At 46.0% G+C, this 24,785-nt stretch overlaps 1 protein-coding gene across 2 annotated transcripts in view; it reads right to left on the bottom strand.

Moving 5' to 3' along the window:
* The window catches only part of CSRP2 (cysteine and glycine rich protein 2), a 49,531-nt gene extending 25,861 nt beyond the window's left edge, over positions 1-23,670 (bottom strand). Inside the window, exon 1 of one of the 2 annotated variants that reach the window (XM_063927412.1) lies at positions 23,237-23,670. Coding sequence is in view for 1 of the 2 variants with exons in the window: in XM_063927411.1 (XP_063783481.1) it covers positions 22,812-22,831 (20 nt within the window). In the remaining variant the exon portion in view is untranslated. Of the gene's footprint in view, positions 1-22,811; positions 22,833-23,236 lie in introns of those variants that run through there. The other variant, XM_063927411.1, reaches the window with a different exon arrangement.
* Positions 23,671-24,785: the final 1,115 nt, after the last annotated feature.

Raw genomic sequence — 24,785 nt, 5'->3', positions numbered from 1 at the left:
AGCTCTGTCTCGTAATGCGGGAGCCATCACGGTATACAAACCTGGACTGCACCAGTGTTTTTATTTTAGATTTTTAGATTCATCACAGAAATATTATGGCTCCTGCAGACCAAACCATACAACGAATGCATGTGGACAATACATTGTGAATAAAGTTATCCATGTTTGGATAGAGCCAAGCACCAAGTCACCAGATGTGTGTTCACCTTGGCCACACATATAACTAGATCTAAACTGGAAATCCATACTCACATTCAGGCCAAGCATCTGGATCACATGTGGTTTAGTTAATCCAGTTGGTAGACACACACACACACACACACACACACACACACACACACCAGATTTCACAGTCCAGATTTATTGGGATTGCTGGTAGTTCTGGTTCAAAACTGATAGGACGTTTTGGGCCAGTTTGGACTAAATCAATTCACCATCCAAAGTGCTACATGTGTAGGCAACTTAATTACTGCTAATTAGCGCAAAGTAAAGGCAACTATAAAACTGCATAAATTGCCTAATTACCCCATTCAGAATATTACACTGTAATTGACACCATTTCTAATACATTGTAGAATTTGCCTATTTCAATTAATGAATCACTTGGAGCCTGCAAGACTATGTGTACATTAGAGTGTATTGCTTCTAGTCCTGTAGCTAATTACTGACACAACAAGCGGTCTGATTCTGCAGTAAAGAAGACCTGTCATGCATACTAAACGAACCAATCACTGTTATTCTAAACTCCAAGCAGCGGAGCATGACAATTCTGAACAGCATAAAAAGCGAAGATACTGGAACTTCTAGTTATTTAAAAATGCTGTGGAAGCTCATTAATCAGGGCGATAAATGAATCGGGAACACCTAACCATTTATACTTTCTTGGGAAAGGGGCACTAAATGTGAGTGGAAATCTAATAAACTGGCACAAGTCACATAGTTAGGCTTACCATACTATCCCTTTAAACTGGGACACTCATGAATAACACAGGTTCTGTGGCTGGCTGACTTCAAGTCTGCATTTCACATGGCTTTAATCAGCCGCAGAACCTGTGTAATACATGAGTGGCTCAGTTTAAAGGGTAAAGGGCCCTACACACTTGCCGATGCATTCAAGTTTGACGATGATCGATCTGAATGATGGCCCTCATTCCGAGTTGTTCGCTCGCTAGCTGCTTTTAGCAGCTTTGCACACGCTAAGCCGCCGCCTACTGGGAGTGAATCTTAGCTTTGCAGAATTGCGAACAAAAGATTTGCATAATTGCGAATAGAAATTTCTTTGCAGTTTCTGAGTAGCTCGGGACTTACTCTGCCACTGCGATCAGTTCAGTCAGTTTCGTTCCTGGTTTGACGTCACAAACACACCCAGCGTTCGCCCAGACACACCCCCGTTTCTCCAGCCACTCCCGCGTTTTTCCCAGAAACGGCAGCGTTTTCCGCACACACCCATAAAACGGCCAGTTTCCGCCCAGAAACACCCACTTCCTGTCAATCACACTACGATCACCAGAACGAAGAAATTTCTTCGTTAAGCCGTGAGTAAAATACCTAACTTTTTGGCAAATTTACTTGGCGCAGACGCACTGCGAACATTGCGCATGCGCAGTTTGCGACAAATCGCTCCGTTGCAAAAACCACTAACGAGCGAACAACTCGGAATGAGGGCCGATGATCGATCATTGTCCAAATTGACTTGCATTGAAAAGCAACGGAGAACCAACGATGAACGACCGTGGGGTCGCACATTGTTCATCGTTGGTGCATACACACTGAGTGATTACGGAACGAGATCATTTATATCACCCACACACATTGGCAAGTGGGTAGGGAGCATTAGTATGTAAGCATACACATAGAAAATCATTAAGTGCAAAGGAAAAGTGTGCCAGCAGTATTCACGTAATTTGTAAATGAAATCTGCCTCTGTGATCTTAGCCTAAAAGCACCATATAAAGGATGGTCGGCTGCTCACGGGCCTATGCCGTGTGCTTCCCATCCAGACTCAAATTTGCCAGCCAGCGCCTGCTCTTGAAGGTTTGCTCATCTCCCCCTAAGCCTCTTTTAAGCTATAGACACCACAATTTTTACACCACCTAAAACGGACACAGCAATTCGTTTTTACCCACTACAGTTGCTGACGCAGCATTTTTTAGGTGCATTTATTTAAAGGAAAGGCATTAAAATATGGGCATGAATAAAAGCAGTATGTATGCTTTTAGGTTTGGAAATATTTTTTAAGATATAGGATTAACTTTGTTTAACCAGTCTTAGTTTAAAAAAGACCAATGGCACAAAAGCCGCTACAAAGATTTTTTTTTTATGTTTTTCTATATTTATACATTTATAGAATTTCCTGATCTTGGGCTTTGAGGCAATATTCTAGATGAGACTACAATCCCATTCTTTATATGCAGTTTCCTCTTTCTCTTTGTTAGTCGCAGCAAGATGCATAAAAGGATGTTTTTCTTAGGTCTTAAGCATTGTTCTCAGAGATGACAGTGACACTTCAATGGTGCTGCAATGTGACTGCACAGACAGTTGTGCATATAGAGTATCAGATATAGGGGTCATTCAGACCTGATCGCTGCGAAAAACGGCAGTGTGCTATCAGGTCACTACTGCACATGCATATGCCCTGCAATGCACAGGCGCGTCGTACGGGTACAAAGTGGATCGTTGCTCGGCGATGGATTTAATGAAGAATCCATTCGCACAGCCGATCGCAAGAAGATTGACAGGAAGAAGGCGTTTATGGGTGTCAACTGATCGTTTTCAGGGAATGGTTGGAAAACCGCAGGCGTATCCAAGCGTTTGCAGGGTGGGTGTCTGACGTCAATTCCGGCCCCGGCCAGGCTGAAGTGACCGCAGCGGCTGAGTAAGTCCTGACCTACTCAGAAACTGCACAAACTGTTTTTGTACTGCTCAGCTGCACAGGCATTCGCACACTTGCAAAGCTAAAATACACTCCCCTATGGGCGGCGACTATCTGATCACAGTGCTGCAAAAAACAGCTAGGGAGTGATCAACTCTGAATGACCCCCATAGTGTAGTGTGCCCTACACACTTAACGATGTAACTGAACGATATGAATATTCTTGTTCATTAATGAACGAGAACTCGTTCATATCGTTCAGTGTGTAGGCACCAACGATGAACGATGCGTGGCCCCGCGCTTGTTCATCGTTGGTGCAGGGTCGCTTATACATGCAAGCCAATATGGACAAACTCGTCCATATTAGCATGCAGGGCTATGGAGCCAGGTGACGGGAGGAGTGAAGAAACTTCACTCCCCCCCCTCCTCCCCCCTGCCGCCGGGTCACCCGCTGGCCGTATCAGCCGTCGGCCACCTCGGCGGCACATCGCCATGTGTGCAGGGCCCTTAAGCAGAACAAAGACCTCTATGTCCCCAAATATGACTGGAATACTAAACCATATCTGCCAGCTTTTTGTCATTCCAGGACAGTATTAGGGTTTATATAGTTATCCCTAAAATGTTTCTATTGTTAAGTACTGATCATCTGCACAGTCATTATTTCCCCCTGAAGGCCTTTCTTGTCATCTACTCTTTTGAAAAAGAAACATATTTATAATCCAGAAAACTATAATTTTTTTCATGCAGTAAACAGGACATAATGGATATTGTAGAGTTGCAAGGTCCACGGAGACTGTAGTATGCATTGATGTACAAGAAGATGGTCCCTGGAAATGGTATTTAGTCAGAATCACAACGTCACTGGCCCGAAATACCGATGCTGACATGGATCTCAATGCTGGCGCCGTAATCCCGAATGCTGGGATCCTAAACATATGTATGTGGAGCTGCTTAGAGTCAGGCCACAGGGGGTGGGTGGAGGAGAGGTTCAGACCATGGGGGGGTTAGGCTGCAGGGAAGGGAGGGTAAGGTTTAGGCCCCACCAGGGTCAGTTAGGGTTAGGCTGACGGGTAGGGAGGGTTAGTTTTAGGCTGTGGGGAGGGGGTATGTTTAGGCACCATCAGGGAGGGTTAGGCTTAGGCGTAGGGAGGGTTAGTTTTAGGCTGCGGGTGTGGGAGGGTTAGGTTTAGGCCCCACCAGGGAGGGTTAGGCTGAGGGGTAGGTTTAGGCCCCACCAGAGGGGGTTAGGGTTAGGCTGCGGGGGTCGGAGGTTTAGGCCCCACCAGGGAGAGGTAGGGTTAGGCTGCGGGGGTCGAAGGGTTAGTTTTAAGCCCCACTAGGGAGAGCTAGGGTTAGGCTGCAGATAGGGAAAGTTAGGGTTAGAGGATTAGGGATAGCATACTTACCTAGTAAGTGTTGGGATCCTGAGCATCGGGATGAAGCTGTCTGTATTCTGAGCGCCAGGTTCCCGATACAATCCACTAGATCAAGGCAGCTTGGGACGTATGAATTAGCAATTTGTAATTGATCTCTTTATATATTTAATATTAACCAGCTGCTCAATTTTGTATGCTGAAACTGCTGTCGCTCTATTTTCTGTATCTATTCTATTTTACATACTCACCGTCACGTGCAAACATCTCATGGCTATGATTAGCATAGATAATGTCATTTTATACTCATTTCCAGGGTTCAGCATACAAAATTTAAAAACTGGTCAAGATTAAATAAAGAGAGCAATTAAAATATTGCAATCCATACCTGCCAGCTGCCCTGATTTACACTTAACCTTTTGAAAAATCTTGTGCAAAACGTGTCAAGTTATATAGGGGTCATGGCGCAGTGGTGTAATTTGCAGACAGCAGTACAGATAACTCTTTATAAGTTTTAAGTTATAATTATCCATTTCAATTATTAAAATAGAAGCAATATTTACTCTAAAGGATATTATCTTTGTCAATCAATTCAGTAGTTTCCAAACTTTCTTGAATCACGGCGCCCTACAGTAGCAGCGTTTTTTTCACGGCACTCCTATGCCAAACATTTCTCATTTAGATATTCAGTGAAGAGGATTGTATATTGCACTTACCTGTCAGTTATGTGTTGAGTGACAGGGTTGCGCTTCGGTTTGTCCACATAGTTTATGACTGGCAGCTACAAGCACTGGGTTTGCCTTTCACATTGATCATAATTTAATTTGGCCCTGGGCCACCAACATGTGGCTCCACTGCAAGTACCTCGAGGCACCCAGTTTGGGAACCACTGAAGTCATTTATACTACTATTATGCTAGTAATTGATCATATGCATTACAACATCCGCTCAATAGCACATTACTATATAATAATTTTGAAGCACCACTTTCATGCTGACACCAAATTCAAATTATAAATTGAAAGGTATAAAATATATCATCCTAAACTCGGCCCACTCCTTCACTTGCCACATTTAGGATCCTTCACAATCTTGCAGCTTCCGCCCTCACTATATCTCTAGAATGCAACCCTGCCTCATCACGGATGCCATCAAAACTATGATTTATGTGCTTATTTCCCACCTAGACTAATGCAATCTCCTCCTCTTCTTATCCATCTCTCCCCATTGCTGCTGCTCCATCTCACTTACCTCTCTTCAGTCCACCACCTCCTGCCCACCCTGCTCTTCCACTCTGCTCTAGTCACCTCCTTTCACTCCCAATATTGCTCCTATGATGCTACTCTACTTTGGACCTCAATCTATCAAACATTCTCCCAGCCCCCATACTTTCAAACAATCCCTCAAGACACATTTCTTCATACAAGTCTATAAGCCATTATAACACTCTACTCCACTCCTCTGACCACCAACCAACTCACTCTCCCTCCTAGTTCACCCGGCTTGCTACACATGATTCCCCTTAAAAACTTTAAGACCTCACAGACAGGGCCCTCTTCACTCATTCTGTCCTCCTAACAGTATCGCAGTCACCAATACACCTTTTTTTGCCTGTCACCCTTCACCTCACCGGCCATTCTGTTGTGTGGGAACAGGCTCATTAAGCGCAGTTTTGCATTTAAGCCATCTATAGCCGTTTACATAATTCTGTGTAATGGCTGGAATTCCAAGTACCTTCTTATTCTGTACACATTAATATACATTTAAACATAGCTTTAAGCTATACAGTGCACATGGCCATCTTCCAAACCGGATAATGGAACAGGAATGCAGCCTCCTGAGGTGCAGAGCTAAAATGTGCAAATATAGTATTTTAATTACCTACCGGTAAATCCTTTTTTATCGTGTCCATAGAGGATACTGGGGTTCACATTAGTACCATGGGGTATAGACAGATCCACTAGGAGCCATGGGCACTTAAAGAATTTGATAGTGTGGGCTGGCTCCTCCCTCTATGCCCCTCCTACCAGACTCAGTCTAGGAAACTGTGCCCGAGGAGACATACTTTGAGAGAAGGATAGGAAAGTTAGTGGTGAGATTCCGAACCAGCACACACAAGCTAGAGGAAAGCCAAGCTAACCAAACTTTAAGCCAGGAACAGCAACCGCTGAACCAAAAATACTTAACCAAGTAACAGTGCAGGAATAAATGAAGCACTGGGCAGGCGCCCAGTATCCTCTACGGACTATGAGAAAAGGATTTACCAGTAGGTAATTAAAATCCTATTTTCTCTTACGTCCTAGAGGATACTGGGGTCCACATTAGTACCATGGGGATGTACCAAAGCTCCCAAACCGGATGGGGGAGTGCTAAGGTTCCTGCAGAACTGATTGACCAAACTGAAGGTCCTCAGAGGCCAAAGTATCGAACTTGTAGAACTTAGCAAACGTGTTGAACCTGACCAAGTGGCTGCTCGGCAGAGCTGTAAAGCCGAGACACCATGGGCAGCCGCCCAGGAAGAACCCATTGACCTAGTAGAGTGGGCCTGTACAGATTTTGGACATGGCAAACCTGCCGTGGAATAAGCATGCTGGATAGTAAGCCTGATCCAGCGTGCAATTGTCTGCTTTGAAGCAGGACACCCAATTTTATTGGGATCATAGAGAACAAACAGCGAGTCAGATTTTCTGTGACGAGCTGTCTGCTTCACATAGATCTTCAAACCCCTCACAACATCCAGGGACTTTGAAGTAGCAGAGGTGTCGGTAACCACCGGAACCACAATAGTTTGGTTGATATGAAACAGACACCACCTTTGGAAGAAATTGCTGACGAGTTCAGCTCTATCTTCAAGAAAAATCAAATAGGGGCTTTTGTGAGACGACGCCCCCAGCTCCGACACACGCCTTTCAGAAGCCAAGGCCAACAGTGTGACGGCCTTCCACGTAAGAAACTTGATGTCAACGTCCTGTAAAGGCACAAACCTTTCAGATTGCAGGAACTGCAACACCACGTTGAGATCCCAAGGTACCGTAGGAGGCACAAAGGGTGGTTGGATGTGCAGAACCCCCTTCAAAAATGTCTGAACCTCAGGGAGAGAAGCCAATTGTTTCTGAAAGAAAATGGATAAGGTCGAAATCTGGACTTTTATGGAGCCCAAACGTAGGCCCACATCTACACCTGACTGCAGAAGGAGGAGAAAATGTCCCAGTTGAAATTCCACCGCAGGAAATTTCCTGTACTCACACCAAGAGACGTATTTTTTCCAAATAAGGTAGTAATGTTTAGACGTTACCCCCTTTCTGGCTTGGCTATAACCATATCTGGGATCCCTTTCTAGGCTAGAATTTGACACTCAACCTCCATGCCGTCAAACGTAGCCGTGGTAAGTCTTGATAGACAAACGGCCCCTGTTGTAGAAGGCCCTTGCGAAGAGGAAGAGGCCACGGGTCCTCTAGGAGCATCTACAGTAGATCCGCGTGCCAAGTCCTTCTTGGCTAGTCCAGAGTAATGAGAATTGCTTGAACCTTTTCCCTTTTTATACTTTTGAGAATTTTTTGGATCAATGGAAGTGGTGGAAACACGTACACCATCTGGTAGACCCATGGAGTCACCAGAGCGTCCACCGCCACTGCTTGTGGGTCTCTCGACCTAGAACAATACCGCTTGAGCTTCTTGTTGAGACGAGAGGCCATCATGTCGATTTGTGGCATTCCCCACCGACGTGTCAAGTGCCCGAACACCTCCGAGTGAAGGCCCCACTCTCCTGGGTGGAGGTCGTGTCTGCTGAGGAAGTCTGCTTCCCAGTTGTTTACTCCCGGGATGAAAATTGCCAACAACACCACAGTGTGTCTTTCTGCCCAGAGGAGAATCCTTGTTACCTCTTACATTGCTCCTCTGCTCTTTGTTCTTCCTTGTCGGTTTATGTACGTTACCGCCGTCACATTGTCCGACTGAACCCGAATGGCATAATCTTGAAGAAGATGTAATGCCTTTAGAAGGGCGTTGTATATGGCCCTTAGTTCCAGAAAGTTGACTGGAAGGATGGTTTCCTGACTTGATCATTTTCCTTGGAACTGTTCCCCAACTTCTGAGGCTTGCGTCTGTGGTTAGCAGAATCCAATTTTGAATCCCGAACCTTCGGCCCTCGGTCAGGTGAAAAGTCTGAAGTCACCACAAAAGAGAAATCCTGGCTTTTGGCGACAGACGAATCCGCTGGTATATGTGAAAATGCGATCCGGACCATTTGTCCAACAGATCCAGCTGGAAGGGACTTGCATGAAAACTTCCATACTGCAGTGCCTCGTAAGAGGCTACCATCTTCTCCAGGAGGCGAACGCATAGATGCACCGATATCCGGGTTGGTTTCAGAACATCTCGTACCATCGACTGGATTACCAATGACTTGTATAAAGGAAGGAATACCTTCTGTGCTTCCGTATCCAGTATCATCACCAGGAACGGAAGCCTCGGTGTTGGTTCCAGATGAGATTTTGGTAGGTTCAGAATCCACCAGTGATCCAGGAGTAGGGTTGAGAAGACAATGTTGTCCAACAACATCTCCCTGGATAGTGCTTTTATCAGCAGATCGTCCAGGTACAGTATTTTGTTCACTCCTTGTTTGCGGAGGAGAAACATCATCTCTGCCATTACCTTGGTGAACGCCCTAGAGAGGCCAAATGGCAGGGCATGTAACTGGTAGTGACAGTCCTGTAATGCAAACCTTAGATAAGCCTGATGAGGCGGCCAAATCGGAATATGAAGGTATGCATCCTTGATATCTAGAGGCACCAAGAATTCCCCCTCCTCCAGACCTGAGATCACTGCTCTCAGAGACTCCATCTTAAACTTGAACACCCGTAAGTACGGGTTCTTTAAAAAGGGCCTTACCGAACCATCTGGTTTCGGTACCACAAACAGGTTGGAATAATAACCTTTGTTTTGCAGTTGAAGTGGAACTGGAACAATGACCTGAGTCTGTACCAGTTTTTGAATTGCTTTCTGTAAAGTCAAACTTGCTTCTTGAGAAGCTGGTAAACCTGATTTGAAGAATCTGTGAGGTGGGAGTTCCTGAAACTCCAGTCTGTAGCCCTGGGCGATAAGATCTTTGATCCAGGGATCCTGGCATGATGTTGCCCATATGTGACTGAAATATCTTAATCGGGCCCCCACCTGCCTGTCTTCCAGGCAGTGCAGACCACAGTCATGCTGAAGGCTTAGAGGAAGCAGAACCGGGGTTCTGTTCCCATGAACCTGCAGTTGCTGGTTTTCTGGGTTTACCTCTATTGCCTTTGAAGGCCATAGAAGAACCTTTGGTTTTATTTTTAAATTTTGCTGTCTGAAAGGACTGGAGCGTTGGAGCAGAGTAGGTTTTACTAGCTGGGGGAGCTGCGGAAGGAAGGTATGTAGACTTACCCGCCGTAGCCTTGGAAATCCATGTATCTAGTTCAGCTCCAAACAGGACCTCACCAGTAAATTGGAGGTTTTCCACGCCTTTCCTGGAATCCGCGTCCGCAGTCCACTGACGTAGCCTTAGGCCCCTGCGTGCTGACACTGGCATCGCAGTGTTGCATGCATTGAGCAATCCTATTTCTTTTATGGCCTCTACCATAAAATTTGCAGAGTCCTGTATATGCTGTAGGAGTAAAACTATCTCCCCCCTGGATAAGGAATCTAACTCGTCAATTAGATTTCCTGACCATTTTTTTGCAATGGCCCTAGTGATCCATGCATAAGCAATAGTGGGTCTCTCGGCCACCCCAGCAGCTGTGTACAGGGATTTTGGAGTGTTCTCAATTTCGCGGTCAGCCGTGTCCTTGAAGGAGGCTGCCCCAGGGACAGGTAAGACTATCTTAAGGGGGTACACACGGAGAGATCCGTGTTTAAAATCTAAGCAATCTGACTAGATTGCTTAGATTTTAAGCACGGATCTGCCGTGTATGGCCCCCAGCGATAGCTATGCGCCGCCCCACGCATGCAGGCTCAATCTAGCGGGTCGCTCACTTCAGCGCTGTGTGAAGTGAGCAGCCCCCGTCGTCGCACCCCCCCCCCCCCCCTCGCTCAGCACATCGCTCTGTGCAGAGCGGGGGGAGAGATGTGTGCTGAGCGGTCTGTGTTAAGATCGCTCAGCACACATCTCTCCCGTCAGTACCCCCCCTTTACATGACATCCTAGATACCAATGCGTCAACCAATCGGTGGGCTTTCCCATTTTTTTTCCTATCATCCTGAGGGAAAGGGAAGGATGTGAGTATTCTCTTAGGGATCTGAAACTTTTTATCAGGATTAACCCAGGTTTCCTCAAACAGAGAATTCAACTCTTTTGATGCAAGAAAAGTAGCCGAGGATTTATTTTTTTACATTAAAATAAGACACCTCAACCTCCTCTGTCACCTTATCAGGAACTTGCAGAATCTCTCTAATAGCTTCTATCAGAGCCTGTACCCCTGTGACAGAGCTGCACCCCCCCCCCCTTCATCGAGTCCACCTCACCCTCCTCTGCTTCTGACACGTCATCATCAGTATCAGTCTGCAGGATCTGGGCCAGTGTACGCTTTTGTGGACAAATGGCAGGGGTCTGAGACGCTGGTATGGGAACTGAATCGCTATTCATCAGGTCATCCACAGACCGTCTTAAGTATTGCGTCTCTCTCTCATTCTGGGATAATTTATTAGAAATATTCAAAATCATCCCTTTTAGAAAATCCAACCATGCTGGTTCGGATCCACTAGCCTGAGAATGAGTTCTATCCTGAGTACATTGTAGTGATCCCCCTGGGGAAGAAAAGCACTCTGCCGTGCATGAAACACACTCCTTAGACATTGTAATGTGAGGTACACACACACACATGCAAGAGAAAAAAGGTTAAGCCCAGTTAACCCAACACAGTGCCCTTCTAGGGAGATACAGAGTAAGATGGAGCCAGCCACACAGCGCCCTTCAGCTAAAGCCTAAGCCTAGCTGGGTCGCAGACTAAGTACCCTTAATAGGGTATCAGTACTCTTATACTGCCCCCCCCCCCCCCACCTTGCTATGACCCCCTGGTACCGCTGAGGTCATCTGCAGTCCTTGTGGAGGAGTTGCGCTTCTCTAGCAGTCTGCACAGCGAGAGCTGTAAAGGAAAAATGGCACTGGTGAGCCGCTGGATCTGCTCATAGTGAAGCCCCGTCCCTTTAATGGCGCACGGTCTCCCTAGTTTTCTATACTGGCTGAGGTTTATAATGTGCTTTACAGTGGGTTAGAACCCCTGTAAGCTGCTGCCAGGTGGGTATTTTGTATTTTCAGGCTTCAGCTTGCCCCTCACAGCGTAACACACATCGTATGCCTCTGAAACCTGGAGCCGCAGCCTGCCTATCAGCGCTGCGTCTCCATATTCTTATGCCGCCATTACCGCTGGCGACCCACTAACCGGGACGCCGGCTTTCTACTCACCACTCTTCTCACTTCTGGCTCTGTTAGGGGTGGCGGCGTGCTGCGGGAATGTACGCTTGCCGTGGTGGGGCTTGCGAATAGTTCCCTCAGGAGCTCAGTGTCCTGTCAGCGGGGAACGAGAACATAACCCTATGGGAGGTTGGGCCGTTCTTCCCCCAAGTCCCACAAAGCAGGCAGTCTGGCACCAACCAGACCTGCCTGTAAATAACAAATAGAAAAATAAATGCAGAAAACTCTTCAGGAGCTTCCCTAAGAGTGACCGGCTCTTCCGGGCACAGTTTCTAAACTGAGTCTGGTAGGAGGGGCATAGAGGAAGGAGCCAGCCCACACTATCAAATTCTTAAAGTGCCCATGGTACTAATGTGGACCCCAGTATCCTCTAGGACATAAGAGAAAAGTTAGCTGTGGGTGCACAAACAGCACTTTTTGTGAGGAAAGGAAAACATCTGAATATTGCCCCGTGATCTCCTGTCATTTTAGACGGGAGATTGAGTGCAAATAAAAAATAATAATAAAAAAAAATTGAATCACCCCTATCACGCTATAAATGGTAGAGAAATCAGTATTGGTTATGATAACATCCCTATGCTGCTGCCTCCATAATGTGCAAAGGGGCTGGGCACTTCATCACTTTATCATGCAGGGAAACGTAGGCTTATGTTGAAAACATAAGTCCATCTCAGGATGGCATTACGCTTACCCGCAGGGCTTGCAATGTCTGATTGCATGCTGATGTTTTTCCAGCACATAACCACTTCTCATATGAACAGTCGGCATTAAGAGCACTTTATGCACATGCACGGCATTACTAGCTCATACATGCACAAAAAAAGAACAACTTTGCATTGCATTAAATATGCATTATTTACTATAGACCTCAAAAAGAGTGAAACAAACATCATCTACACACTTATGGTGTGTACACACGGTGAGATTTTTTCTTACGATTTTGACTATATAGTCAAAATCGTAAGAAAAGTTAGTGCAGATCGCAAGGTGAAAGTCACCTTGCGATGCCGATGCGCGGTCGGCATCGCAAGAATAGATAGTCAAAATTGACTTGCCTGCACAGTCTATCTAGTATAAAAGAGATAGTCAAAATTGACACTTAGCCAAAATTACAGTCAGTATCGCAAGCACATAATGAGTGTGCTTGCGATACTGACTATGTGCCGACTATGTGCTGACTAGCCCGAATCTCACCGTGTGTATGGGCCATAACTGTGATATTTACACAGCATCCTCCTTAATACAAAACAGTGAAGTTGCACTCAAACAAGAGGTAACTGAATACACAATAATTGATTATTATAATCATACATTAAGGTCATGACCTTTCTCCATGTTAGCTACTGCTAGCGTAGTAATGGTTACAAATATTTTTGAGTATAGATGTGCAGTCAGTAACCTACAATAGGTACATTAAATCTCCTGCCTTCTCTTCTCAGCCTTAAGGAGGTCCATCCTTCCATGACTAGGGAAGTTGGACTATACTATACCATTGGTGTGACTATACCAATGAATATAGATCTTCCTATCTGACAAATCAAAAAAAACGCAACATTAAACTGGCTTCATACCAAGTTATTTTAAAATGATGCTTAACCACCTTGTGACAGTGGCCGATGGTGATAAAAGTGGTCTTGCCACTTGCCAGGACAGTAACTTCTCTATTAGGCCGTGCATGAGCTGGCTTACCAATACCCGCTTGTTCACTGAAACCCCAGGTTTCCAGTTTAAAAAAAAAAGAAAAAGTAAAATAAATAGAATAAGTAAAAGATGACGAGTACAAAGTTTATTTTAATAAAGCTTTTCTTCCCACAAGCTCTTGTGCCCACATAAGTCTGAGATGGCATTAGTTATTGGAGGACAACAGTACTTCTATCGTCGCAGTCCATGAGAAACTGCTTGCAGAATGCCCCGAGTCAAAGAAACCGCTTGTAATGGCCATTAAGGGGGTCATTCCGAGATGATCGTAGCTGTGCTAAATTTAGCACAGCTACGATCATTCACAATGACATGCGGGGGGACGCCCAGCACAGGGCTCTCCCGCCCCGCATGTTAGTGCCGCCCCCCCCCCCGCAGAAGTGCAAAGGCATCGCACAGCGGCGATGCCTTTGCACTTCAAGAGTAGCTCCCGACCAGTGCAGCTTTAGCGTGCTGGCCGGGAGCTACTCATCGCTCCCCGGCCCGCAGCGGCTGCGTGTGACAGCACGCCCCCGTTTGGTATGGCCACGCCCACAAAATGGCGGCCAAACGCCACCATTCCGCCCCCCCCTCCGCCCAGCAACCGCCTCTGCCTGTCAATCAGGCAGAGGCGATCGTAGTGGCCCGACGGCCTTCCGTCGTCTGGCATGCGCAGTTCTGACCCGATCGCACCGTTGCGATAAACTGCAGCGTGTGATCGGGTCAGAATGACCCCCTAAATGTCTTCTTTTAGGATTTAGGTCTTTTTGCCATTGATAATTAGACCCCCTAGTCTGGTTGTGTCCTTTGAGTGCCCTATAAATTATAAACAAACACTCATTGAATGCAGTTCTTCACATACAAGAAAACCATTTTTGTGGTCACAGGATTACTTCCCTCCTCACCATATAAAACATAGGTCACATGCTTAATCTTCAGACGTCACTTGAACACTCAAATATATATGCCGCTTTCACCACAAAAAATGAAAAAAAGAGCTATTACAGCTTCTCCAAAATGTATTAAAAAGGCCAACCACGGGGATATCGGGGTCCTCTTCAGTAGCTCATTCAGCCTCTGCTTATAGCGCAGCCACCGATGCCAGCTATGGCAGAGAAGTGTGATTTACTCAGTCACTAAAAGCTGAGCTTATGATGCTTGCCCACTAACACTATGGTTACTTACCAGTCCCGCAGCTGGACATCCTTGTGCTTGCGCCGTTTTGAGTTCTCGCGCAATGCAGCCACACAGGAGCATTACCTCACCAGTGACTTGCTTTTTAATACATTTCAGCAATGAGACACCCTGCATCACTGTGATAAGGAGCTTTGCACAAAACCATATACCGATAATACACTAAAAACCCTTGTATTTAAAGGCTCAGTAAAAAAAAAGGTACTATTTTTACTTTTCATACTGGTAAGGTTAGTTCCCATAAAGTTTATGTAGAAGTGAAGAAATCGAGAGGAAAGTACAGCTTTCTATGCAAGTAGTATAATGTTGTAGGTGTTCCAAAAATTGAAAAGACGCTAACAGGAGAGTTGTGAGAGGACTATCGGCACACATGTGGGTAAGACAAAAGTAGCATTGTGATGTGTGGGGGTACAAGATGGGAAGCCGAAGACCAGACATAAATTATAGAAGTTTGTCAATATGGGACAGAATTATGGCATGCATTAGTTTTACTGCTTGAGCAACAATTAAATGGGTGTATCACAGCAATGTTTATGAAGAATAGCATGGTTGTTGTGTTTGTGGGAAAGTGAATGAGAGTGACAACTGAAATACGACATCAGACAACACTCCTGGGAAACTTGCTCAAGTAAGTAGATGTTGACTGTTAATGGAGCTTCAGGACCAGGACTAAGTTTTATTCATGTTATGCTATATGCACGAGAGACCTGTACACTTGCAAATTCCTGATAGGCTGTTTGAGCATTAAATATAAATTCTGCTGTTAACAAATAGAGCTGTGTTTTGGCAGAATACAGGTGATGATATCATTCTTGTAAGTAGAATAGAAAAATTAAAAGACCAGAGGCCACAGCACCGATCCCTTAACTGTATCACCAGGTAAACATACAGCCAAATATGAATCTTTAATTGAAGAATTTTTAATGGAGGAACTAAAGGAATTATTAGGAGGATGTGACAAGAATAAAAAGACAATTTCTATCATTTTAAGTTAACGTACCCTGTGAAGATCAATTCTTTATATTTATATATATATATATATATATATATATATATATATATAGTGTGTAGAAAAAGCAGCGGCACTCAGCAGTCAAATGTAGATGAAGAAATTGCGTTTATTTACATCCTACGGCGTTTCGGGGAACAAGCCCCGTATTGTCTGTCCCTGAAGACGGGGCTTGTTCCCCGAAACGCCGTAGGATGTAAATAAACGCAATTTCTTCATCTACATTTGACTGCTGAGTGCCGCTGCTTTTTCTACACACCATATTGGATCCCACTGAGGATTACAGAGGGCACCGCAGCAAGTATTCCAAGCACCCTTACTTTTGAGTGCCGATCCCCACACCGCTATCTATCTATATATATATATATATATATATATATATATATATATATATATATATATATATATATCTATCTATCTATCTATCTATCTATCTATCTATCTATCTATCTATCTATCTATCTATCTATCTATCTATCTATCTATCTATATATATATATATATATATATATATATATATATATATATAATTTATATTTTTTTGGGGCTATCACATTCACAAAAAAGTGACCAAAGGCCGCACATGTGCAATAATAGGCTACTGGGGAGGGACCCAAAGAACTCCCTTCAATATAAAAAATGTATAAAAAGCAAAAATACTATGGGAGGGGGATACAATTGTTCTGTGGGTACTCAAAAGTAATAGGCGCCAGCCTGAGGAATTCACCTGTTCCCCCCTTGGGTGCGAGTGCCACACGTGCACGCCCATAAGTGATGGGTTAAGAGGCAGTGAGCTGAAATGTACTCTCCCACACCCCCCACTGCATGCGCACCTGAAAAGAGCTGCAATTGAAATGAAAATCTATACCTTTTTACCTCAAAGGAGGAGCCCTAAGTAGATCGAGAAGCTAAGCAAGGAGACCTTGGGCCCTTTCACATAAACTCAGCAAACCTCACATATATATAACATATGCGGGCGGAGCTTGGCCTGTCGTCCCAGCATTTACAGCACTGACCAGGGCAGCATCAATCCGGGGTAGGCCCGCCGGAGGTTCGGCCTGACATAGATTGTCATTATATTTAAATTCCATAGCGAAGCATGCGTATTCAGCCAGTATTACTATGAAAGAATGCTCCTTTATATTCAGGGGCCAATTCAGACCCTGACACTGATGTGCAAAAATCTCTTCAGAACACAGTTTAAGACCTGGAGGGGGGTGGAAACGGGCCGTTGACTCCATGTTTTGTGGGCGTCGATGCTCCATTTTAGAACCGTGTTCCGGACAACGGAGCTGTGTTCCGGACAACGGAGGCGTGTCCTGGCGCTGGAGGGGCACGCCGTGGCAGCTGCATGACGCCACGCACAGTCACTGCGACCCTTAACATGGCAGGTAGCTATCTGCCTTCCCAGCTAGGCTGTGCAGGCAGAGGGCTACTCGAAACATGCAAAAGCGCTCTCGGCATGTGGGGCGGACTTGCCCTGTGTTGGACACATGTCAAAGAAATTGATCGTAGATGTGCGTTTTCTCGCACATCTATATTCAAGTCTGAATTACGCCCTTAGTCATATATAGTTCATTGGCTATTTATTTTTTTTATATCAAAATTTTGTTGAGAGAGGTGTGTTAAATTCAGATTACAGACAGATTAAAGTCTGTAAAATTTCCGAGTGTAAGGCCCAAACCCTGATAACCATTTCATACAGTGGCCAAAATTCAATTACCTCACCCCCATACGCGTGTAAATGCCGGCAATGACATCAAAATTCGCCACCTCGAAGCTTGAACTTGGCAGTACAGTAACAGCGGCATATAGCCACAATTACTGGCGGATCAGAGTACATCACCCCTAATTTAGGAGGTAATTCAGATCTGATCGCAGCAGCAAATTTGTTAGCAAATGGGCAAAACCATGTGCACTGCAGGGGGGCAGATGTAACATGAGCAGAGAGACTTAGATTTGGGTGGGTTATTTTGTTTCTGTGCAGGGTAAATACTGGTTGCTTTATTTTTACACTACAATTTAGATTTCAGTTTGAACACACCCCACCAAAATCTAACTCTCTCTGCACATGTTACATCTACACTCCCCCCCGCAGTGCACATGGTTTTACCCAACTGCTAACAAATTTGCTGCTGTGTTCAGGTCTGAATCATGCCCTTAATTCCCTCCATCTGTCTCTAAGATGGCAATTCAATTATCAGGGATTTGTGCATAGTACAAAGAAATACTGTACAGTAACTTATCTGATATTAGTATGCACCACTGTGGGCTGAGAAGTAAATGCTGTCATGTGGCGGAGGAAATACTACAGATATTGGCAACTCAATTGAATTATAACCAAAGGATCCCAATTTTTTTGAGGTTTCGTTTTCCACTAGAAACTTTCTGAGGGCATGTAGAAAGCAACAGCTTGTAATGCTAGAATAATACAGGGAGGAACATGTACACCTAACTCATTATTTCTTACACAACAGGTCCACAGGAGCATTCTTCAGGCAGTATCACAGATTGAAAAGTTGTTACAAGCCATATAACAACTGTATTTACAAGAAAGGTTAAAAGAGTTGCTTTATTTTCTTTGTCACAGAAATACACTAAATAGAAGACTTAGATAATACATGTGGAATCTCTCATAAGCCGCACCCAAATGTAGCGTCTAAATGGATCCAAGGAACAAAATTTGAATGCAGGGTCATTATGAGGAGTCACTGCCCTCAGTGAAACTTAAAAGGTGGTGTCACACTGATGCTTTTCAAATCTAATTTCTTCTAATTACAATCATTAAGATTTACTATTAAATGGGAGAGTATGTTACACAAACTCTTTAATTGCTCAAGCGTAGTGGCATATGTATCATAGGTGCAGGGTGTGCGGTGCACATGGGCCAATGGGGGTGTCACACAACCTGCACAGACTGATTTGTCACTGCCCAGGTAGCATTCCACTTTCCTATACTCGTCTAAAAGCACCATCTTTCCAGTTGTGTATTTAGAAAGGGATGGTATCGGGATCCCAGCACTTAGGATACCAGCAGTCATAATACCGACAGCGGCATACTGACGCTCAGGAGCCCAACAATAGTAGGCGAGTATACTATACTATACCTGATTCCCAAACCCCCTAACCATCCTTTTCTGCAGCCTAACCCTAACCCCCCCAGCCTAACCCTCACCGATGGTGCCTAACCCTAACCCCCCCCCCAGCCTAACCCTAACCCCCCCCCCCCAGCTTAACCCTAACCCTCCCCAATGGTGACTAACTCTAATCCCCCCAGCCCAACCCTAACCCCCCAGCCTAACCCTCCCCGATGGTGACTAACTCTAATCCCTCCAATCTAACCCTAACCTTCCCCGATGAGGACTAACTCTAATCCCCCCACCCTAACCCTCCCCGATGGTGACTAACCCTAATCCCCCAGCCCAACCCTAACCCTTCCCGATGGTGACTAACTCTAACCCCCTACAGCCCAACCCTCCCCGATGGTGACTAACTCTAATCCCCCCAGCCTAACCCTAACCTTTCCCGATGGTGACTAACTCTAATCCCCCCAGCCTAACCCTTCCCGATGGTGACTAACTCTAATCCCCCCAGCCTAACCCTAACCTTCTCCGATTGTGCCTAACCCTAACCCCCCAGCCTAACCCTCCCCGATGGTGATTTACCCTAATCCCCCCAGCCCAACCCTAACCCTCCCCGATGGTGACTAACTCTAATCCCCCCAGCCTAACCCTAACCTTCTCCGATTGTGCCTAACCCTAACCCCCCAGCCTAACCCTCCCCGATGGTGCCTAACCCTACCCGCCCCCCTGTTCCCGCAGACTAAACCTAACCCTCCCTCTTCCGCAGCCTAACCCACCCCGAGAGTGCCTAACTCTAAGTCCCCCTCCCTGCAGCCTAAAGCCACATAAACACTAGGAGACATGCCCCATGAGTGATATCACCTAGAGTTTCCCTACCCTCCAGGGCAGCCGATAAAGTGCATAGACACTGAACGATATTGCTAACAATATCATTCAGTGACGTCACCCCGCCGACAGCCAGAACATGCAGCTTTGTCCGACATAATCAAAACTGAGCTGCATGCACAGACAACAACATCACGGCAGTGCTTCGCTAACTAAATAGTGCGTACGTACTGGGCGATATTAAAAATTATATTGCTCAAAAAGGTGATGCCATCTTTAAAATATTGTGTAGTGTGTACTCCGCTTTACCCTAACCCTTCCCCCTGCAGCCTAAACCTACCCCCCTCCCGGGCTTACCTCTCCGACAGCCCGGCAAATCCTTGTTCGGGATCCCAGCATTTGGGATCCCAGAGCCGGGATAGTGATCAATGTCGGGATCCCGTCACCGGCATTCCAGAAGTGTTGGGATTCCAGCATCGGTATTTTGATTGGCATGATCCCTACCGCCGGGATCCTGACCGGATTCCATTTGGAAAGATGCCTCTGCACAGGATCAGCAAAGATTCTGGCAATGGGGGTCATTCCGAGTTGATCGTAGCTGTGCTAAGTTTAGCACAGCTACGATCGTTAACTCCGACATGCGAAGGGGGGACGCCCAGCACAGGGCTAGTCCCCCCCGCATGTCAGTGCCCCCCCCCCCCCCCCGCACAAATACAAAAGCATTGCACAGAGGCGATGCCTGTGTATTAGAGGAGTAACTCCCGGCCAGCGCAGCTTCTGCGGCTGGTCGGGGGTTGCTCATCGCTCCCGCTGGCCACAGCGGCCAGCCTCCCCAACGGTCCGGCCACACCTGCGTTGGCCGGACCGCTCCCCCTAAATGCCGGCTTAACGCCGCCGTTCAGCCTCCTTCCGCCTAGTGACCGCCTCTGTCTCAGAGGCGATCACTAGGTAACGAAAGCTGCCATGCGCCGGCGCACTGTGGCGCCAGCGCATGCGCAGTTCCGACCCGATCGCTGCGACAAACTGCATCGAGCGATCGGGTCGGAATGACCCCCTATATGTTAAGGTCTTCGCTGTTTTCAGTGACTGCGCCATCTTTCCAAATATATAACCGGAAAAAGATGGCACCACTGGAACAAGTATGCTTCCCACACCATCCTTAAAAAGCCCCTGCTCAAGAGGACAATTGTCCAAAGTGCTCAATAAAAAACAAGTTCCCAAATAAAATAAAATCTATTTCAGCAGACCATGGGCCTATTTATGTAGCCTTTTGGTGCCAGTAAACATTCAGAGACAGCCAGTATACACATGATGAGCACTAAATTAGTTTAATGTTCATTTAACAAACCCCTATTTCACAGGAGACACTGCAGATACCACCATCATTAATGGCAAAGTGGGAGTAGGCCATAGTCGCCATATCACGTGTAGGGGTGTTACAGTTGTGCTAACGCTATTGACAGTAACTCATTCACACTTGGAAGGGGTCCAGTGTGTGGTGAGGGATCCACATAGCTCTCTCTGCCTCTCACAGTACACACAGGGATAAAACCTGGCAGTGGAAACTTTTGCAGCTACAGTTATCAGGCTGAACGTAAAGATTGAAAGGCTAAAAGTTAAGAGACGTCAAGATTCGCTAGTACAGCAGCTTTATTGCTCATAAAAGTAGTTTTCATTGCAAGATGGACACAGATTCTGAAAATATTGATGCAAGGGGCATGTTAAGCCTCATTACAAGTAGTGAGATTTTGAAGGGCTGCACTTTTCTAGCTGTGGGTAGAACTGAACAACCCTGCTATATAACACAGCATGAGGAGAGCTACAGTACAGTGCAAAGCCCTAAATAAAGGTCGACCACTATTGGTCAACAGTAAGTAGGTCGACATGGTTTCTAGGTCGACATGGACTCTAGGTCAACATGAGAAAAGGTCAATGGGGGACACAATGTGGGAAGTTACATACTGTATGTGGGTGTGGTATTGAAAGTCGACAGTAACTAAGTCGACAATGTCTAGGTCGACCACTATTGGTCGACGGTGTCTAGGTCGACAGGGTCTTTAGGTCGACATGTTCTAGGTCGACAGGTCAAAAGGTCGACATGAGTTTTTAATGTTATTTTGGTGTCGTTTTCTTCGTAGAGTGACCGGGAACCCCAATTAGTGCACCGCTTCGCTCGCCATGCTTCGGGCATGGTGCCTTCGCTCCGCTACCGCTTCGCTCGGCACAGATTACCGTTCCAATCGTAGTCCACGTGGATCGTTAAGTATGAAAAGGTTCAAAAAAAGAAAAAAATTGTGAAAAACTCATGTCGACCTTTTGACCTGTCGACCTAGAACATGTCGCCCTAAAGACCCTGTCGACCTAGTTACTGTCGACCAATAGTGGTCGACCTAGACATTGTCGACCTAGTTACTGTCGACTTTCAATCTGGATCCCCTGTATGTATCAAACCTTTGTGTAACAGTATACAACACAGTAGTAATACTAGTAGTGCAGCTATTACCAGGGCCGGTGCAAGGTTTCCCGGGACCCTAGGCAAAACTTCTGCCTACTGCCCCTTCCCCCTACCCGCCCAGGTGAAAGGCATGCTGCTGCTCTCCCCCACCCCCAGTCTGTTGCATGGCTGCTCTCTTTTCCCCATCTCCCCAGTCTGCGTGGGTGGCTGCTGCTCTCACCACCCCCCCTCCCCTCACTCTGTTAAATGTCTGCTATTCTATTCCCCCCACCATCTGTGTGCATGTTGGTGCTCATCCCCCCAGACTGTGTGCATGCCTGCTGCTCATCTCTGCCCCCCCTTCCCCTTCCTGACTGTTACTCTCCCCCTCTTTCCTTATCAAATGCAGAGAGTGCACTGTGCAGCCACCTTACCTGCAGGCTGCGATGCAGAGTTGGGACTGAGTAGACTGTGAAAGAACCTGGAATTAAGAGCAGTGCCGCATGTCACCCCTGGCCAAGACTCCAGGAGCTGTCAAAGTTACTGCCTGTGGCTGGAGTCTGCAATACGGGAGCTTGGCAGTCGCTGCTACTGTAAGATATGAGTGCCGGGGGTGTTGCAGCACCTGTGGGAAGTAGGACCATGCTACATTTTTCAGGCATCTGCAGCAGGCCGCCCCCTCAGAGTCCGGCGCCCCTAGGCAGCTGCCTAAAGCTGCCTAGTGGAAGCTCCGGCCCTGGCTATTACCAGTAATCACTAGTAGTTACTGAACACCTGTAAACAAAAACAACAACCCTTGCTGTTACTGTATGTAGCTGCATGAGAAATAATGTAAAGGTATGACGTATCCTCTTACATAGTTAAGCAGGTCCTAAAGGCAAGTTACACTATGAAACAACTGTACCATACTGGCAGAAATGGCATCCCCCAGAACTCCTGGCAGACTGATCACAGCGAGAGTCCCTCAGCAGTGAGGATCCTCTCTGGCTTGTCTCAGCACCCAGACACGATGCTGGACCGGGGTGGAAAAGTGATAAATCCCTCCGGTAACGCCAGGTTATCACCTACTGTATATACACTGGCGGCTGCACAGCGCGCCCCCTGCAGTCAGAGAACAGAGGGGACCACATGAACACTCATTTGCGCCGTCTCTTCAATGTAACAAAAAAAAAAAAACCCGCTATTACGCAGGAAGACAGGTCCTGCCCCGAGGTTTGTAGATTCCCTGTTTCTCATATAGGAGAGGGACAGACACGTACCTGTATGCAGAGGATTAGCCTATGACAGACAACCACATACAATGCATTAGTGAAGACGCTGCACACTCACCAGGAGAGCGATCGCTGCCTGGAGCACAGAGTGAGAGGCTGCCTGCAGCTGCTCCGTGTATGTGAGGCTGGGGGTGGGAGGAGCCTGGCTCAGTGTCACACACCAGTAGTAGGGAGGTGGGATGGAAGTTCCAGCGCTGCTGCTGCCACATGCTGTATTCCCCATTCCAGCCCCCAGCATGACATCACTCAGCGGCTTCCCACTCTTCGGCTCACACCGTAACCTCTGCGGTGCTGGCTGCCCCCGGCCACGCTGCTGCTGCTGCCTCCGCCGCCAGGTACACTAGAAAGCTGAGACTTGTCACGGAATATGATAGAAAACAAGTGCTAATTAGGATTCAGGTGCGCAAAAGTCCTACAACTCGGGATGTACTAAATGGAATGGCAGCTCTGCTCTGCATATACATTCCATCTGATCAGACTGTTCCCTTCAGGCACGCATTAGCGCCGCATCTATAGCAGCCTCCGATCGCTGCGGCCCTTTTTCTGCCTGCAGTATTTCAATCAGCATCTTGACGCATGTTAACCCCTTCATCACTGAGCCTTTTATTATCCCTGTGTTGAGCCTGTTGTGACACTTTGTTTTTTTTGTTATGCTCTGGTCACATTCCAACAGCAGTACCCAGAGGCGGATTGGCCATAGGGCTTACAGGGAAGATCCCCGGTGGGCCGACGCACCCGCGGGGCCTGTTTTGTTTGAGGACATGTGGTCTTATTTATAGACATAATGAATAAGATGCAAAATAATTTGCATATATGAAAATTTCTTTGCCACTTGGCCTGTGATTGCAGATGATCTAGTGCAGTGGTTCTCAAACTCGGTCCTCAGGACCCCACACAGTGCATGTTTTGCAGGTCTCCTCACAGAATCGCAAGTGAAATAATTAGCTCCACCTGTGGACCTTTTACAATGTGTCAGTGAGTAATTAATACACCTGTGCACCTGCTGGGTTACCTGCAAATCATGCACTGTGTGGGGTCCTGAGGACCGAGTTTGAGAACCTGTGATGTAAGGTATTGTCTAACTCTGTAACACATGTTGATTGTGAAAATATATGTTACTAACCGATTTGTGTTTACACTTACTAACAATCGAGGTTTGACAACCGCACTATTTGATAGAAACAAATGTAAAATAACCTTTACAAGCATTGTGCTTAGTAGTATCTGCTGAATGACATTTAGCTTCCTAACATTTTTTTTTTAAACTACCAACATTTTTTGGTTAAACAAAACATACCCACATAGATTTTTTATTTTTTTTATTTTATTTGTGCGCTACACACATAAACATACGTTGAAGAACAGCAACACCATCTTTTTATTTTCAAGTTTTGCAAATTCTGCTCCATTTGTATACTTAGTGAAACAAATATTTACACATAATTCCTTAAAGGGAGGTATGTAAATAACAGCAAAGAAACAATAATATGTAATGTTTGACCACTTCACAATCAAAAAAAATAATTTTTTTTTCTAAAAATGTTACTGTTGTTTCTGAATTAAAATATTTTGACTCCAAAAAAAGTGTGTTTGTTAAAACATATACC

Source organism: Pseudophryne corroboree, chromosome 6 (assembly GCF_028390025.1).
Source record: "Pseudophryne corroboree isolate aPseCor3 chromosome 6, aPseCor3.hap2, whole genome shotgun sequence".
NCBI lineage: Eukaryota > Metazoa > Chordata > Amphibia > Anura > Myobatrachidae > Pseudophryne > Pseudophryne corroboree.
The sequence above is the reverse complement of the archived record's forward strand: the minus strand, read 5'-3'. Positions and strand labels throughout refer to the sequence as shown.